This window comes from the organism of the source record quoted next, unplaced genomic scaffold (assembly GCF_019419815.1).
Source record: "Pyrus x bretschneideri cultivar Hongxiangsu unplaced genomic scaffold, Pyrus_bretschneideri_v1 Contig3, whole genome shotgun sequence".
In the NCBI taxonomy this organism is placed as follows: Eukaryota; Viridiplantae; Streptophyta; class Magnoliopsida; order Rosales; family Rosaceae; genus Pyrus; species Pyrus x bretschneideri.
In genome coordinates, this window is record NW_025999612.1 from 10,917,660 (window position 1) to 10,935,587 (window position 17,928).

The 17,928-nt window shown below is 34.6% G+C and overlaps 1 protein-coding gene across 1 annotated transcript; it reads left to right on the top strand.

Annotated features, from left to right (window-relative positions):
- The first annotated feature begins 4,767 nt into the window (after positions 1-4,767).
- LOC103958719 (mini zinc finger protein 1) lies at positions 4,768-5,381 on the top strand. The gene has a single exon (XM_018650250.2). The coding sequence runs from the start codon at positions 4,914-4,916 to the stop codon at positions 5,196-5,198; it is 285 nt and encodes a 94-aa protein (XP_018505766.1). The 5' UTR covers positions 4,768-4,913; the 3' UTR covers positions 5,199-5,381.
- Positions 5,382-17,928: the final 12,547 nt, after the last annotated feature.

The window sequence follows — 17,928 nt, forward strand, 5'->3', positions numbered from 1 at the left end:
CTTCCCTTATAATCGCTAAATAAATTTAGACCATTTTTGTGGATTTTTCTTGATTGACAACCACATGCGTCTTTGTACCTGGATGATCAATTTAATATTTTAGAAGCTGGAAAAATATAAGGATATGTTATCGTCCCGGTGTATCTGTCTCACCCTCGTTCCTCACTTTGATAATGTGATATGGTGGAAGCTCGTCATGCCTGCTAGCTTGTGCACTGCATCCATTACTCTTATTGCTTTAATTGCCCAACTCCACAATTATGGTGGTTTTCATGTTTTTAATAAAATTCCATGCAGCCGCTACTTAGGAATATGGTCTTGTCACTTAGTACTATAGTTTAATGATATTTCTATTCACTTGTAAATAAAAGGTTTAACATTCGATTCTCACTAAAGATGAATTTGAACCACATTATTGCTAGCCTATTGTGAGACTAAGTTCACCCCCTACAACTTAGTATAAATAATATCGTTTGTTCAAAAAAAAAAAAAATTCCATCCAGCCACTATATTTTATTATTCATAGACATTAGTTATATATTAATATATAAGCGCTATGATATTGATAATTGTGTATGATATATATATACACAACACATGCCCTTTAAGAAGAGGGATTTCCATTTTTTTCACAAAATGGGATTAGTTGTGGGATCCACTCTACATCGAACTTCAACGATTCAAACAACCTATTCTGTAAGTCTTGATTCATAGATCATCCTTACAAAAATTCAATTCAATCCAAAACTATTTACCTATTATACTATCACAAAGAAATTTCATTGTTTCTTATAGAAGAAAGTGTTCGTCAATTTTTTTGAACTCAATTAAATGTCTTAAATATCAATTTCATTAATATTTTGCAAAGATCATCTAAGAGGTGCAACTTGAAAAATAAACTATTAGAATCTTTAAAGTTTGACATGATGTAAATCTCACTAATAATCCTCATTTTAACAGTAAAATAGAGATCCCTTTCTTTATATTGATGATTAATCTAGACATATAAATCTTCATATATTTATATATATATATATATGGGTTAATCTCAGTTTATTATCTTAAAATTTTTAGATTTTTAACATTTGGTACATGAAGTTTTTTTTATCCTAGAGTGATACATAAAGTTATAATTTTAACACATTTTCATACATCTGTTAAAACTGTTGTTAAGTTTGCCGTTAACGGATGACGATGTGACATTCATATAGACATGATCGGGCACCATATGGATATTAAAAAAATAAAATAAAATAAATAAATAAATAACTAAAAAAATTTTAAAAAGAAAATTTGGGCGTCTTCTCCCTCACGCCTTCCACCCCCCTCCTTTCTTTCCTCTGCACCCACCGTTCCCCCTCCCTCTTGAACACCACCCACTCCATTTCTCTCTCTCTCTCTCTCTCTCCCTCTCCCCCACATCTCTCTCCATCAATGGCCTCCTCCAAGTCCAAATCTCCTAAACCCTATCAGGCTTCGGATCTCCTCCTGGACCACGTCTCCGCCCGTTTCTTCGGCCTGGCGGCATCGCTTGGACCGCCTCCTGCACTGCTGCTCATAGCCGCACACAATTCCTGCTTCTCCCCCTCGCCACCGCTGCTCTGCTGCTGCTCTCGTTCGTTTTGGTTTTGGTGGTGAGGTGGTGCTCTCCCATTCACCGCCGCCACCTCCATCATCATCTCTGTCTCCGTTTCTTGGTCTAGTCCTCCTCCCTTGTATAAGTCAACGACGCGGGGCTTCTCCGAGAGGTACATATCGGATTGCTACTGGCTGGGGTTTGAGGGTGTAGGGGAGTGGATTGGCATACGGGTGTATTGGATAATACGGAGCGGAGGAGGAAGACGGGACAAATTAAGGACAAAAGATAGAGAGAAAGATGGAGGGGGAAGGGTGGGTGCAGAGGAGAGAAGAGGAGGAGGAGGGGGGGCGGGGCGGGTTTCAGAAGGGGTGAGGGAGAAGACGTTCAATTTTTTTTTTTAAATTTTTTTAGTTTTTATTATTTTATTAATTTATTTTTTTAATATCTACGTGGCACTTGATCATTGTCTAGGTAGATGCCAGATTATCAGTTAACGGCAAATTTAACAGTAACCTTAACGGATATATACAAATGTCTCAAAATTATAATTTTATATATCATTCTAAGATGAAAAAGACTTTATGTATCAAATATTGAAAATCAAAAAATTTTAAAATATTAAACTGAGATTAACCCTACACATACAGTCGATTTATTTACATCAATCTTTCAGTTTGAAAGGAGATTAGATTTGAATAGCATCTTATTAATGTTGAAATTTTATAAAGTTATGATTGTCCACGATTTGATGCAAAGAGAAATGAATTGTGGTCATTTTCTCTAGCGTGGGCAGTGCTTTTAATAATTGGATCTTTAGGTACTTACACGAGAGTTGTTGTCACAGTTTCAAAGCCCTAGGCCCCTAGCAACCTGTCTTTAAGGATATATTTTTTAATGTAATCAGTACATATAATGGTATATTATGTGTTATTATATAAATGATGAAATATGTATGTTAAAAAAATTAATAACTTAAAAAATAAATTTTCCCACGAAAATCAATTTGGCGTTGGACCTACGAAAACAAAAGAATAAACACTACAATCTGGATAATTAGTTATTATTCTATGCTAAACAATCCTCACTAAGGATTGGTTTTTATAGTGTGTTCGAAACAAAGAATAGAACACAATATGTCATTCTACAATTGGAATGATACTTTAAAAAAAAAAAAAAAAAAAAAAAACTTTCCTTCAACCATATTTTGACATGTAATGTTCCACGCACATTGAAAAATATCTCACTAAGAGCTCGTTTGAAAGTGTTTTTAAAATAATTGAAAGCGCTTTTGGTGAAATTGATTTTGGGTTCCAAAAAGACTTCAAATAATTTATAGAAGAAGCACTAGATATGTGCTTCTTGCATGAAGCACTTCAAGTGTTTTTTAGAATCTACTTAGATTTTTACTAAGGGTTAGTTTCAAAAACATTTTCACCAAAAACGATTTCAATTATTTTAAATACACTTTCAAACGAACTATAATTTCATGTACATTATCTGATAATTAAATGGTGATTCAAATTTTTTGTTCACTTCAAAAGTTCAAATTTCATTTTTCTTACATATATTAGTACTTAACTTCAATTCAAAAGCCAAAACAAGTGTGCAAAAAGTGAAGAAATGTGTGCATAAACCATTTCATATTGGCAAAATGTAAATAAATTTTTTTTTCTTGCATTAGTAGTTAACTTTAAATTAAGAATTGATTTTTTTTATTCGTCTAAAGGCAGATTGGGGGTTGCCTCATTTTTTTTTAAAGCAACTTCTTAAAATAGTTGGGGCTAAAATTGCTTGGTAAACAAATATTTAAGTTTTTTTTATTTTTAAATTATGGGTCTAAAACAACAAAAAGTCTCTACCCATGCTTCTAAAAAAAAAGTTTATTTTTTTATTTTTTTATTTTTTTTCAGAAGAGACGGGTGACCAGTACCAATTAATGAAGCTTTCTTACTGACAATCATACCCCATCTCTTTCTCCTAAACCTAAAGCACCGTTTTTTGCTAAAATCACTTTTGGCACTATAATTTACTAAGCACTTATCTACAACAAAGGCAATTCTTTTTATTAAAAAAAAAAGAAAAGAAAAGAAAAAAAGAACAACAATTCCAAACTAGCTCTAAATATGTGACAAAGACGGTTGAGATATCATTTCAACACCAATCTAACTAGCTAAGGTTTTCATGCTAAGCCCACTAATTAATGCATCCGGGCCATTAAAATTTATTCCGACGATTACAAACAAGAGTCTCTTCTAAAAGTTATAATAATTATAACCATTGAATTATATTTCAATGGTCCGGATGCATTGATTAGTGGGCTCAGCATGGTTGGATCTGGAGGAGATCCAGTTCCTTCACTTTACATGGTTGATATGTAAGGACAAAAAAATTCTACTTTGAATTCCACTATTTATTGACCACTATTGATACGAGAGAGAGCCAGAGGAAACTTTTATTTAGACGTCCAAAAGAGATGGTTGCGATCTTGCAATCAAACTTCTCCAATCTTCTATTTTTTTTTTTTTTTATTTTTTTATTTTATATATATTTTGGCATATTACATTATGAAAGTTGCGATCAATTTCTTTGTGACTTGTTACACAGTCATTAGCTGACAACAGGAATTCATGTCGATTGATAAAATCTTTGCTCTCTTAGTAAACCCAAAAGGCACAGAAAATTCTCCTAGCGGGTGTTTTTATGACAAATAACAGCATTAGTAAGTTAATTTGTAAAATGTTAAAAGAGAGAGATTGGAATGGGGACTGAACTCACACCAAAGTATATAGGCATTATTGCTTTCACTACTACAATAAAGCATCAACTGCAACAAAGGTTGCTTAATAGGTTTTGGGTTTGGCTTTTATAGATGAAGAGAGGTTTTAAGTTCGAACTTGTTGAACAAATGATGTTATCTATAATCAGTGGTAGAGGGTGGGCTTAGCTTTACAATAAGTTAGCAATAATATGGTTCGATTCGTCTTTGACGAGAATTAAACCTAAAAACTCTCACTTACAAGTAAAAAGGAATATCCTAAACCGTAGCATTAATTTATTATGATTGTCTCATCATGTAAATTATCCAAAACTCCCACCACATAAATATATTTTTTATATAAAAATATTTTAAAAAAAATGTTCGAGACCCTAATCCATATAAATATACCTGCTAGGTTTAGGGTTAGGCACCAAACGACAAATACAACGCCCCACGCAGTCCCCCCTATCCTTGTTTGGATAATTAAAGTACTGAATTCATAGAGTACCGAATACCCTTTATTGAGCTCACAATCCAATTACATTAACACACAGGCGGATTAGGGTTTTCTGAAGCATGAAGAAGCGTCAAGTGGTGGTGAAACGAGATAGGTCGGAAAGGAGCTCGAGTACTTCATCTTCAATGGTGAGAATTGTGAGGTATGGCGAGTGCCAGAAGAATCATGCTGCAAAATTAGGAGGGTATGCTATCGATGGATGTAGAGAATTCATGGCAAGTGGTGAGGAGGGGACAACTAAGGCTCTTACATGCGCTGCTTGTGGTTGCCACAGAAATTTCCACAGAAAAGAAGTGGAAACTGAGGTTGTTTGTGAGTATTCTCCACCCAGTTCTTATCGCTAATAGTGTACTTAATAATCAAATTATTCGTGTGTATAGGGACAAAAAGGGTCTTTTGATTTCTGAAATTTACTGCTTGTGGATTGTTCTCGACTTGTATATCGATATCATTGTCAACAGATATTTGACTCTATATGGAGATAATTAATCAAACTTTTAATTTGATATTGCTCAAAAGAAATAATTCTCCACAGTTGTTGTGTACATGTTCTTGAGATATGGTTATGGCTTCAGAAACTAAGACATACATCATGCTTTGATTAAGTTTGAATCTTTTATTTTCTATAAGATTTATTCATGGTTTCTGTTTTTTTCTTTGTTTGTCTTTGAATTTCTTTGAGAATTTATCGAAATGAAAATATCATAGTTCAACTATATATTGTTTGTTGACATATATATATATCAAAATTAGGATAAAATATACATCAAAACTAGAAGGGAAAGATGGGGAACTTCACCAATTTCCTACCAATATATTGATTGAAACTTCTTTTCAGGATAGGTGTATCAGAATAATTGATCTCCTACATCATCAATGGTTTAATTATTTTTAGCTCCAAAACACTGATCATTTTTCTTTCAACATGAATATGTTTGAATATGTGATAACTTCTTAAAGGCCCACACATCCAATCATGTATGTTATCAGCACATTAACCTATTTAAAATTTGTTCAACAAAGCTAAGCTTAAAATAAGAGAAATTATAGTACTATAGTACTGTGGAGTGTCCCTCCTCTCTACTTTTTGGTCAGGGTACGACTCGACTCAGTGCGAGCAGTGCAACCGTCCGGGGTCTAAAAAAATTGGAAGCACCAAAAATATTAGGATGAGTTTATGTTATATTCGTATAAATAGTAAGTAGTTTAATTCATTATCAAAGTGTTTTTTTAGCAACAATGATATTTTTTGCATTTAATTTGCGTGTTCAATCCCTCGTAATATCTCTCATTTCTTATTTTTCAAAATTATTTAACAAACATAAGAGCCTCTTTCTTTTTTCTACAGGCATCAAATTATTTCCCATCTATTTTTGGTCTATATGTATATATCTTCCCCCTTAAAAAAATAGTAAATAAACAGTGCCTCCTTTTAAAAAAAAAAAATCAAAATTTAAGTTTTATTTCTTCATCTTACTAGTGATTCAACGCCAAATTTTTTCATGAATCATCAAATTAACATTCAATTCAAAACCTTGTCATCTTGGTTTTTGCAACCGTCCTGCGCCGCCAAAAGGTATTAGTGTTTGTTTTGTATTTGAATTAAGCTTTGAAATTATAAATTAAAAAACTAAAAATCAATGAGGAATTGGTTTGGTTGATCAACGAAGAGAGAAGATGGAGCATGTTACTCCTCTTGGATTCGATTACTCAGCAAATAGGAATGAGCAAGATGACAGTTGCAGACCCACTCATGCCTACAAGATAATTCAACTCTCATGCACAACACTTTGTACAACTTAAGCCACATCGCTACTATAACAACTATCATTCATATAGCCTATGAGTTAGTTCTAATCTTAACCGTTCTTTACAAACGTTAACATAAGAACAAATAAACCCATAAATTCAACATCTAAACAAAGTGTAATTTGCACAGATACTTATATCTTTTGTACAAGTCAAGGGTTTTGAGTGTTAGAAGGTATTTATCTCTCAATCTATATCTCCTATAAATTCAACATTTAAACAAAGTGTAATTTGCACAAATACTTGTATCTTTTTTGCAATTCTAGGGTTTTGAGTGTTAGAAGGTATTCATCTCTCAATCTATAGCTGTCCAGTTTATTTTGTTTTGACTTTCAATATTGGCATCGTTTCTGTATGCAGTTGTGCTCTCTAGATCGCATATGTTTTCTCCCCTTTGGCTGTAATCGTTTTTTAGTCGACGTATATTATTTTCTAATTCTGATACTTTATCATTGTTAATAAAATTGATTAGTTTGTAAAAAGAATGTTTACAAAGGACACCATTTAATAAATTTTGTCCCGAACATTTAAAAGTTCATAACCGGCCATATTTTATTAAATAACTAGCTAGTGGAAAGTGGAAACTACCCTTCAATGCCCTTGGAGACATTTAGCCCCTTCCTTTTTTTTTTTTTTTTTCTATTCATATTTGTACAGTTGTATAATTGGTTACCGGCTGTGCATAAGCTTGACCACCTCTATTTTACAATTAATAAGCTAATTATTAGCTTGATAGCTAGTGAGTAGTGTATTGCATTTTTTTTTTTAACAAACAATAGCATTAAGAGATTAAATTGTTAAATATTAAGAGGAAGAGAATCAGTGGGGTTGAAACCGCACCAGAAAGCATATGCATTATTACATTATGCCGCTACGGTAAAGTGTCATCTGCAGTGTATTATATATTTAACTATAAGGTTATCGGCAATTGATGAGTTGCCTTAATGGATAAATTTTTTTCTTCAACCTCCTGCGTTTTGTTGTAATAGAAAAAAATTATAAGATTCTTAGGTAATTAATAAGAAAACTTTAGGGCATGCAAGAAAGCTCTAAATGCTACTATTGAACATATGAAAACTTTAGGGCCTTAATTATGAGGGATCGATTAAACATGTATATCAACAAAACAAAAGAGCAAGTTGGATATCATATGCTTGGCTGTAAAGAACTCCTTTTGATGAGACTTCTTTGGTTAGAACATTATTGAGTTCTAGTAGTGCTACTGCTATAGATATTAAATCTCAACCGCATTACAAGATCATTCAGGACAGCAACAGAATCATGACTGCATTATATAGCTCTGATTAGATGTGGGTTGAGTCATGTCCAATATCTAAACCATTTCATGATCAAGTAGTATTTAGAATATTCATCGATCGTTCGCTTATTGTTGCAATTTCTTTTTTTTTTTTTTTCTCACTTTTCCAATAACTTTATTTATTTATTTATAAGTTCCTAGTGTCCTACTATGTTGTGCACTTTCCTCATGACCTACAAGCAAATTGGATGGTGGCAAAACCTATCCAAATCCTCCATTTGATTTTGTTTAATCGTAGAGTGTTTGTTGCATACATATTCTCCCAGCCCCATTATCCCTTTGACATATTCTGAGAACATACATACATATGATATTCCAGTATGAGCAGTAAGCATTAAACAATCCAATATATATATAGCAGGGCAGCGCTGACCAAGCTCTCCCACAGTATAGTATATTCCAAGACAAGGGCCAATTGTGTAGTAATTTGCACTTTATGTTTTGTTAATTAATAAGCATAATGTGGTTGTAGTTGTTTGATCATAATCGAGACCATGGTTACGTGTATAAATGTCTAAATCGTAAAGAATTATTATTTGCCCGACAAAATTTTGCCAAGTGTGCGGTAAATTGCACTTTATGTTTTGTTTATAAGCATAACGCTTGTATTTGATATTTGATACTCCAAATTAAATAGTCATTCTCCATTTTTCTCCAATCACAATTTCTCTTTTATTTTTATAAAAGAAGAGTTCATGCCAGATGAAAATTTTAAAGTCTCAATAACTCTCAAATCTTAAGCAACATTGTATGTGCATGGATCTCATACGAGTACGTACTGACGTACAGCTACAGAAGAGTAGTATAAAATCAAATAACTAAGCTGTATTCTCAACATGCGCATTATTCAGTTTGGGATTTGGTGCTTCAATCCAATGCATATGGCTAGCCGATACAAGCATGCTGTCTATTTTCCAATGGCAACAAAAGAACAAAAATCTTTCTTCTGGGGAAAGGTTGCTCCTTTGAAACTGAAAGATCACGGATTCGAATCGTGGAAAAAATATCTTTGCAAAACAAAAATAAGACTGCATATGATAGACACTTTATTAGCTTGGGGTCGCTCTTTTACTGGGTGGGATGGCGCCATGCTTAACATATATAGCTTTACGTGAGCTGGTCCGGTATGCTATGTCCGTAAATTTCATAGCTGAATAGTAAATAACTACCCTTTATATAATGATTTCACCTTTATAGATAGCAATGAACATATACGATTGCTGAGGGGGAAAAAGAAGAATATATAGATCATTTGCCATATAAAACTTATAAATAGGTAACCAAAACACCACTCAATTTCCCATATATAAGTAAAGTTCCAACTAATTGAAAATTGGGAAAGACATTTTATGAGAAGTTCTCATAGGCAACTATGGATACACGCTCATCACGCCTGTGAATTGCCGACTATTGGTCACCCAAGTTCGTGTCTATAAGTAGACAATTGTCGTATGAAGACTTGCTTTTGCTACGCTCCACTGGGGTTCCTTAACCAAGTCACTGTCTATGAGTCATGTATCACGTGAATATGTGTTATGGTAATGTCGATTTATATGTTAATCAACATGTGAGTTGATATGAACACGCTAATAAAAAATTAAAAAAAAACTAAAAAACGAACACAACTCGATTGCCACCCTAAGATCCAAGTTCAAACTTATTGAAAATTTGAAACTCATTTAACGAAAAATTCTCGCACGTAACTGTGGATGCGCACATTACTGTATAACAATTGTCATGTCACTTATCAGATTCTCAAGGATACAGAGCCTTTAACAAGAGGGATCCTCATTTTTCTAAAAAAATGGGACACCCTCTTGATCGTTAGATTGACTTTAATGAAATTGTGCGGTTGAGATTATGTGGTATGTGATTTAATCTCAACCACACAATTTCATTAAAGTCAATCAAACAGTCAAAAGAGTGCTCCCTATTTTAATTTTTTTAAAATGAGGATTCCTCTTGTTAAAGGATCCGCTCAAGGATAAGTGAGTGAGAGAGAGAGAGACACCAAACTGGAACCTGTAAAGTAACATCTGACCAGACCCGTAGACTGCATTCATATCATTTTGGGAGTGAATGATCAAAAACAAAAAGGAAAACTAATGAAAAGGGCTTAAAAACTTTGAGTTTTAACGATAAGGACAAAATAAAGGCTAAAGTGAATAGTACTAGATTTGACTTTTTAGTATAAAAATGTGGTTTTTCGTTAAAGTGAACAGTACCACAAACTTTTTGTTAAAACTCTCAAAACAAAACACATGAAGCTATATTAGCTAATACCTTTAGCTAGCTAGATTTTGGATTTATCAAGAGAAGGGGCAAATGGTAGGGATTCTCTGTCCACAAATCCAGTGGGGCCATACTTGGTCTCAACTTATGATGGGCCCCTGCAAAACCTTATCCTGACGTTTTAGGCCCAATACCATGCTCTCACAAGCCCACCCACCATTTTTGGAGCCCAGTGAAAAAAATGAGCCCTTTCTTGCACTTCAGCCGTCTCATGGGAAAAGACACAAGGGGCCCACCCACCGTATTAATTGTTTTGATTAATTATGAAAATTATTATTAGCACTTCAAAAATTACATTCTACACTCTAAACTTTCTATATTAGGAAAAAAATACACTTGTGAGGAGTGTAGAATGAGATTTTTGAAGTGCCAATAACACTTCCCTTAATTATATGTGATATTGAATAAATGAAAATTAGAAAACAAATAAGTTTTTAAGTCTAATCCAATCATGTACCAAATAATGGACAGGGTTTAAGTCCAATTCAGTCTCATCCAGTTTCGTGTTTCGCCAAACAATAGATTGGGATGTAAGCCTAATCAATTCATGATAGTTCAATCCTACTTTTAATATCCAATCCTATTCAGCTCACCAAACGGACTCAAATAGAAAGAAGAGGATGAGATTTCCATTATTACAGCAAACGACATATAGTCCTGTCGTTTTGGCTCTTATGTCGTGTGCTGGGTTCACATAAGGTCACATGCTCACATGGCTCTCAAATAAAACTCCTCCCGTTGGCCGGTCCCACTATTTTGCATCCTACGCCTTGGCACACCATAGTTTCTTGCCAACCCACCCTAGGATCTTGCCACGTCATCTGTGCTGCATCAATTCTTCCTTTATTCTCGACGAGGAGAGTCCTCATTCCGCCCCTAAAAGCATTCCCACCGTAGCAAATTGCTCGGGGGACAGTGTCCAAAACAAAGGCCCGAGGGCCGGTGGTAGGCCTCCAGCGTGAGGCAGCCCGGTGGAAGGGGGAGGCCCGAGCAAAGGGCCCGTGAGGGATTGCCAGCCCTTGAGCCCGAGGTGGGAGTGACACAAGGCTGACGCCAGGCTGGCGTCAGCGTATTATTTAATTTTTTTTGTGTCAGGCGCGTGCACCCCACCCGCGCGTGGAGGCGCGTCCCGACACAATAATCAGAAAAAAAAAAGGTTATGTCAGTTACCGTTGGGAAGCCACGTGGCTTCCCACGGTGCGTTAGATCCTAACGGTCACTTAATGTGGACCGTTAGATCTCAACGGTAAAAAAAAAAAAAGTGTCAGATTTAATATCCACCGTTCGATCTGAGATCAACGGTGGATATTAAAATGCTTTATAAATTAAAAAATAAATGAAAAAATAGTTTAAAAAATCTGAAAAGTTACCGTTGTGACACGTGGCACAATCTGGAGCGTTGGAATTCAAATTTTTTTATATCCAACGGCAGAGATTAATTAATTGAATAAAAATTTAAAAAAAATTGTAAAAAATTCAAAAAAATTCAAAAAAAATATCTGAAAAATCTGAAAAAAATTGTAAAAAAAATTGTTTTTACTTTTCTATAAATACCTTCTCATTATTATCTACCTTCACAACAATTTCATATTTTCTCAACTACTTTCAATCACATTCCTTTCTTTGTCTCAAAGTTTGAATCCATTTTTTTTCAACAAAATGACCACTGGTGCAGGTACGAATTGGTCGCTTATTGAAGATGTTGCACTGTGTACTAGCTGGGTTGAAGTTACTCATAGTTCGCTTACGGGTAATGAGATGCAGTTGCGAGAAATGTGGAGTCTTATTCATACCAATTATCTTGAGAAAATTGGTGGGAAAAGAACCAAAGAATCGATGTCCAGTCGTTGGAAATTACTTAGCCAATCGTTTAGTACGTGGAGAGATGCTTTGGCACAAGCTAGTAGTAATATTCGAAGTGGGGAAAATTACTCGGATATGGTAACAAGATATTATTTATTTGATACCCAAATTTACATTATAATTATTTGTTTGTATTATTTATTTGTTATCTATATAATTTATTATTTATTGTTTGTATTATTTATTTGTTACGTACAAAATTTATTATTTATTGTTACTTATTTGTTACATTATAATTATGTTGTTTGTTACATTATAATTATGTTGTTTGTATTATTAATTTGTTTGTTACATTATAATTATGTTATTGTTACTTATTTGTTACATTTATTTGTTACATTATAATTATGTTGTTTGTATTATTTATTTGTTACTTATTTTCATTAAAATTAATGTATAATATCACTTACATTAAGAAAAAAAAATGTGTATATTTAAGGTTAAAATTATTTACTAAACTTGGAATTCTAGCCCCATGTTATGATTAACATGACATATATATATATATATTTATTTGTTAATTATTTTCATTATTTACTAAACTTGAAGCCTTCTTACTTATTTTCATTATCTTTGTTACTTATATATATATGTATATATTTGCTAGTTACTTATTTTCATTATAATTATTTATTTGTTACTTATTTTTATTGTGTAGGAACTTCAAGCACAAGCTTGGTACGCTGCCAAAACCAAAAGCAAAAATAAATCATTCAACCGGTGGGAATGTTGGAATATTGTCAAAGATTGTCCTAAATTTAGAGTTGTGCCAGTTGGTCCAGAAGTGCACATGAACAGCACCCCTCTACACTCTACACTCGATCATGAGAGAGTAGATGATGCAGAAGAAGTGCCCGAAACGCCCCTCCCTGAACAAGCGTCGGGTTCGACCCGTTTTCCAATTAGGCCTCAAGGTAAGAAGGCTTCAAAGAGAAAAGGGAGTGCTTCCAAGAACGATTATGCAAAGTTCATGGAAGAACTTACTCGCCAAGGTGAATTGACTTTGGCGAGGGAACTGGCGAAAGATGAGGCTGATAAGGCTGATAAGGCATCAAAAGCAGCAGCTGTTGAGAGAGAACTTTATGCTAATGAGAGAGAAAGAGAGCTACTTAGGCAAGAAAGGGAACATGTTAGAGAAGAAAGACGAGCTCAACAAGATCGTGAGATTATGAACATGTCTTTAGAAGGGAAGTCTCCAAATTCTAAATTTTTTTGGAAGTCAGAGAAAGCGGACGTAGTGCGAATGAGGCGTGCAAGAGAAACAATAGCAAGCCAAGGTGGTTCTAGCACCGCAAGAGAAGATCATCCTAGCACCACAAATTGGTTAAGTGATGATGAATAGAGTACTTTTTGTAATCGGAGCCCATAATTTTCCAATCACTTTGGGTTGTAATTTATTATTTCTTGTTTGTATTATTTATGTTGTTTCCATGTTCATGAATATTTATTCAAATTAATTTGGTAAGTTATTTATACTAAGAATTAATTTGGTAAGTTATTTAATTTGGTAAGTTATTTATGTTGTTAAAAGTCCATGACCATGACCATCGTTCTAATTAAAAGTCCTTGTATAAAATAATTAAAAGTCCATCGTTCTAATTAAAAGTCCTTTACATAGATTACATATACTAAGAATTACATAAACATAAACATAAACATACTAAGAATTACATAAACATAAACATACTAAGAATTACATATACTAAGAATTACATAAACATAAACATAAAAAAATTACATAAACATACCAAATAATAAAACACACCAAATAAAATAACATAAACATACCAAATTCAAAATAACACACTAAAATGAACTTAATTATCTTTAGCTTGTTTCAATGCCCACTGGTGCTCTATCAAGTCAATTTGTCGGGCATTGTGCATGTCTAGCATTTGAAATGCAGTATATCGTTGAATGAGCCTTTCATTGTAACGTCCATCCCTTTGTAATGACTCATGTTGCACGGGCTCATCGGTGGCGTCATGAGCACAATATATACGTGTTCTTGAATTGTTCATTGGGTCTGGCTCATATTCATCAACAGCTTCATAATCGTACTCATCTTCCACAATCATGTTGTGAAGAATGATGCACGTCATCATGATGGATCGAAGCGACTCTACATCAAACAATCTGGCAGCACCCCTGACGATCGCTCAGCGAGTTTGGAGGATACCAAAACAACGCTCCACATCCTTCCTGCACCCCTCTTGACAGCTTGCAAAGTGTTTTTCCTTCGCACTCCGCGGACGTGGCACTGTTTTGACAAATGTTGACCAGCGCGGGTAGATGTCGTCAGCTAGGTAGTATGGCCCGTCGTACATACGTCCGTTGACCTCATATGTAACTTTTGGTGCCTTTCCTTGCAGGACATCGTTGAACACTGGGGATTGGGCAAGGACGTTGATGTCATTTTGAGCTCCCGGGACCCCGAAAAAGGCGTGCCAAATCCATGTATCAAAAGATGCCACCGCCTCCAGAATGATACTTTTTGCCCATTTTCTGTCCCCGTAAGCGCCTTGCCATGCACTTGGACAGTTTTTCCACGTCCAGTGCATACAATCAATGCTTCCAATCATCCCAGGAAAGCCACGCATCTCCGCCTTCTTCAACAGCCGCTCCAAGTTCATGTGTGTGGGTTTGCAGAGGTACTCAGCGGTGTAGATAGATTCGATTGCTCCGCAAAACCTCATCAGGGACTCAAGAATGGTTGATTACCCCATCCTCGTTATCTCATCCACTTGGTCTGCAGATGCTTCATATGCAAGCATCCACAAGGCAGCAGTAATTTTTTGATCCGGCAGTAGACCCATAGCACCAAAAGCATATTTTTTTTGCACAAAATAAGAATTATGGTTGCAAACAGCAATCATGATTTTGTTGAACAAATGTCGTTCCATTCTAAAACGACGTCTAAAGTACGTATCAGGGAATGCACTATTAGGAACAAAATAATCATCCAAGAGTTCCATACCTCGTCGTTGCCTGCTTCTATCAAGGTTTCCGGAACGTCTGGGCCTGCAGATCTGAGCCGCAGCTTGGATGACTCGGCGGGAATGTGAGGCTCTGCCCCTTCTTACTTCGTCATCTCTCATTTGACGCTCCTCATCTTCTTCCCTCTCATTTCTTATCCCCTGGTGATTGAACATTGATTCTGATTGGTTAAACAAGTCTTCCTCTTCCTGATTCAATTCCCACATCATCCTTGAGGAAGAAGAAGAAGACATTGAAAGAAAGAAACAGAAACTATGAATATTGATACTGATTTTTGTGAATAAGGAAGCAGAAAGTATGAATAATGATAGAGATCTTGAGAATTTTGGTGTGAGATTTGTGAAGATGGATGGTGGATTATATAGAGGATTCAGAAAGGATTAGGTTCTGCATAATGCCACGTGGCATGCCGTCATTCGTTAAAAATCTGATGGAAATCTATCATCAAAGATTGTTAACAGATTATGACACGTGGCATGCCGTCATTCGTTTAAAATCTGATGGAAATCTATCCTCAAAGATTGTGAACCGATTATGACACGTGGCGCGACGTGATTGGTTAATAATCTTATCAGAAATCCATCACCAATAATTGTATTATTTTGTATTATTTTGTATTATTTAATAATACTTCGGATAATGACACGTGGCGCAACGAGAACGATTAAAAATCTTATCCGATATTACAATTAAAATTATTTTGTATTAATTTTATAAATAAAAAAAATACTAATATTTTATTGCCTATTGCCAGGTCTATAGAAGTGTAACGGTGGAGATGCAAAATCTATTGCCAGGGCTACTTACTGTTCATTAAGGGCAATTACTGTTCATTAGGTGGATTGAATAGTGTATTGTCAGGGGGGAGGGCTCCAACGCTGGAGTTGCTCTAACGTGATAGCATTTTGATGTATAATGCGAATAATTAGAATTGTTTATATTTTTTATCAGCAAAAGATTATTTTTAAAAAATTTCATTCAATTTGAAGTCCAATTAAATATATCTAACAAATCTATTTAATTCCGAAAAATGAAACTATATGCATGGAAATCATCTCTAAGGAGAAAACGAGAATATTAAGCAATTCACAAGCCTAGCGAAGAAAAAGTAAGATAATAGTTTGATATCTCCGGCTACCTGCATTATCGCTAAAATTGGCATTTTCTAATAAAAAGTTGTATTTTTCCCACTTTTTTCAGGGATGATATGATCATGGAAGTCTCAAGAGCTATCGTAAGTAACATTCTAAAAATATTATCGTTTTATCTTGAATCTCTTTTTTCATAAAGTACAGTAGTTTATTAATAGTACATTGAGATACGAACAATTTTTTCACGAAATTACAAGAATACTCGTCACAATGCACCGGGAGATGTAGCCATACCCAATACCACAAGCCATGCATGTTCTTCTGCCAAAAATGCTGTGCTAAGTGCCTCTGTGTTCCTCCCGGCTTCCACGGCAACAAAGCTGTGTGCCCTTGCTACAACAACTGGAAGACCCAGCTAGAAGGACCAAAATGCCCTAGATCAACACTTTTGCTTAATCAAGTTTTACCAAAATAATCAAATATTAACTAAGTACCCAATTAGATAAGTATTATTTTTCACGAAAAAAAGTTTGGAAGGAGGGGAGGTTATTCTATTTCAGGATCAGAGTATACCACAAGCTTTTTTGAGGACTTACAGGTTTTTACATGTCACTCACCGAGAGGAGTTGCAAACAGTGAGACTCGACTAGTCCTTGATCTAACGAAACAGAACATCTTTACTAACTCAACCAACCCTCGTTAATGCTTCTTTGGGATATGAGTCATTAAACATCCTCTCCAAATGTGAGCGTTGACATAGAATTTGGTTTTATTATGTTAATCAAATGATATTATTCCATCTTCTTCTCTGCCACAACTGCCGATTTGTAATGCAATCCATGGTCAAAAGTCGCTTGACAAGTAAAATAAAAATTTGTAAGTCGCGCCAAGCATCAATGATTAAAAATTTACAAATTGCAAACGACAAGTGTGATTAAGAAAGACGGCTTGAATGCACTCATGTGTACAGAGAAGCTAGTATGGTATAATTACACTGCCTCGTCAAGATTCTCGATTCCTACGATTTTTTTTCAATGGAAGACTACCTACTAAATAAGTAATTGGCTATGTTATTGCGACTTTCAAAGTCTTTGAGTGGGTTGTTCAAGAGTTGAAGTTTGGCTAATCCCAAGACTTTCCTTCTCAAATTAGAGAAATTTTTAGTTGTGACGGAAATACAGATGGTACACGACTTGTTTTTATGTAAGTAGTGAAAAATTTTAATTTTTAAGTCATTAATTTTTTAACACACATAACCCACTATTTATATAAGGACATGTGATGTACCATCTCGTGTGACGGTCACACTGAGAAATCTCTCCTCAAACTGAAAAGTTTTTGTAACGTAAATTGCATGGAATCAATCCTACCTTTTGCCATTGGTCAATTTCCTCCTTTCACCATTTCGATCTTCGATTAGTGGGAGATGGTTTTATTCACATCTATGATGATTTTAACATTGAAAAAAAAAAAACAAAAGATTATTCGATAAATGATAAAACCGCTTCTAAAGATTTTCAACATTTTTTTTATTGTCTGTACACAAAAAATCTTACAAAAATTAAACACTCGTCTTTTTTACAAAAAAATACTTATGAACTCAATAAATGGTAGGGTACTGCTATTTACGCATATTTTTTTTTATCTTCCACACACTCATGCTAATTTTTGTCCACTAATCTTCTTCAATTTATTTGATTTGGC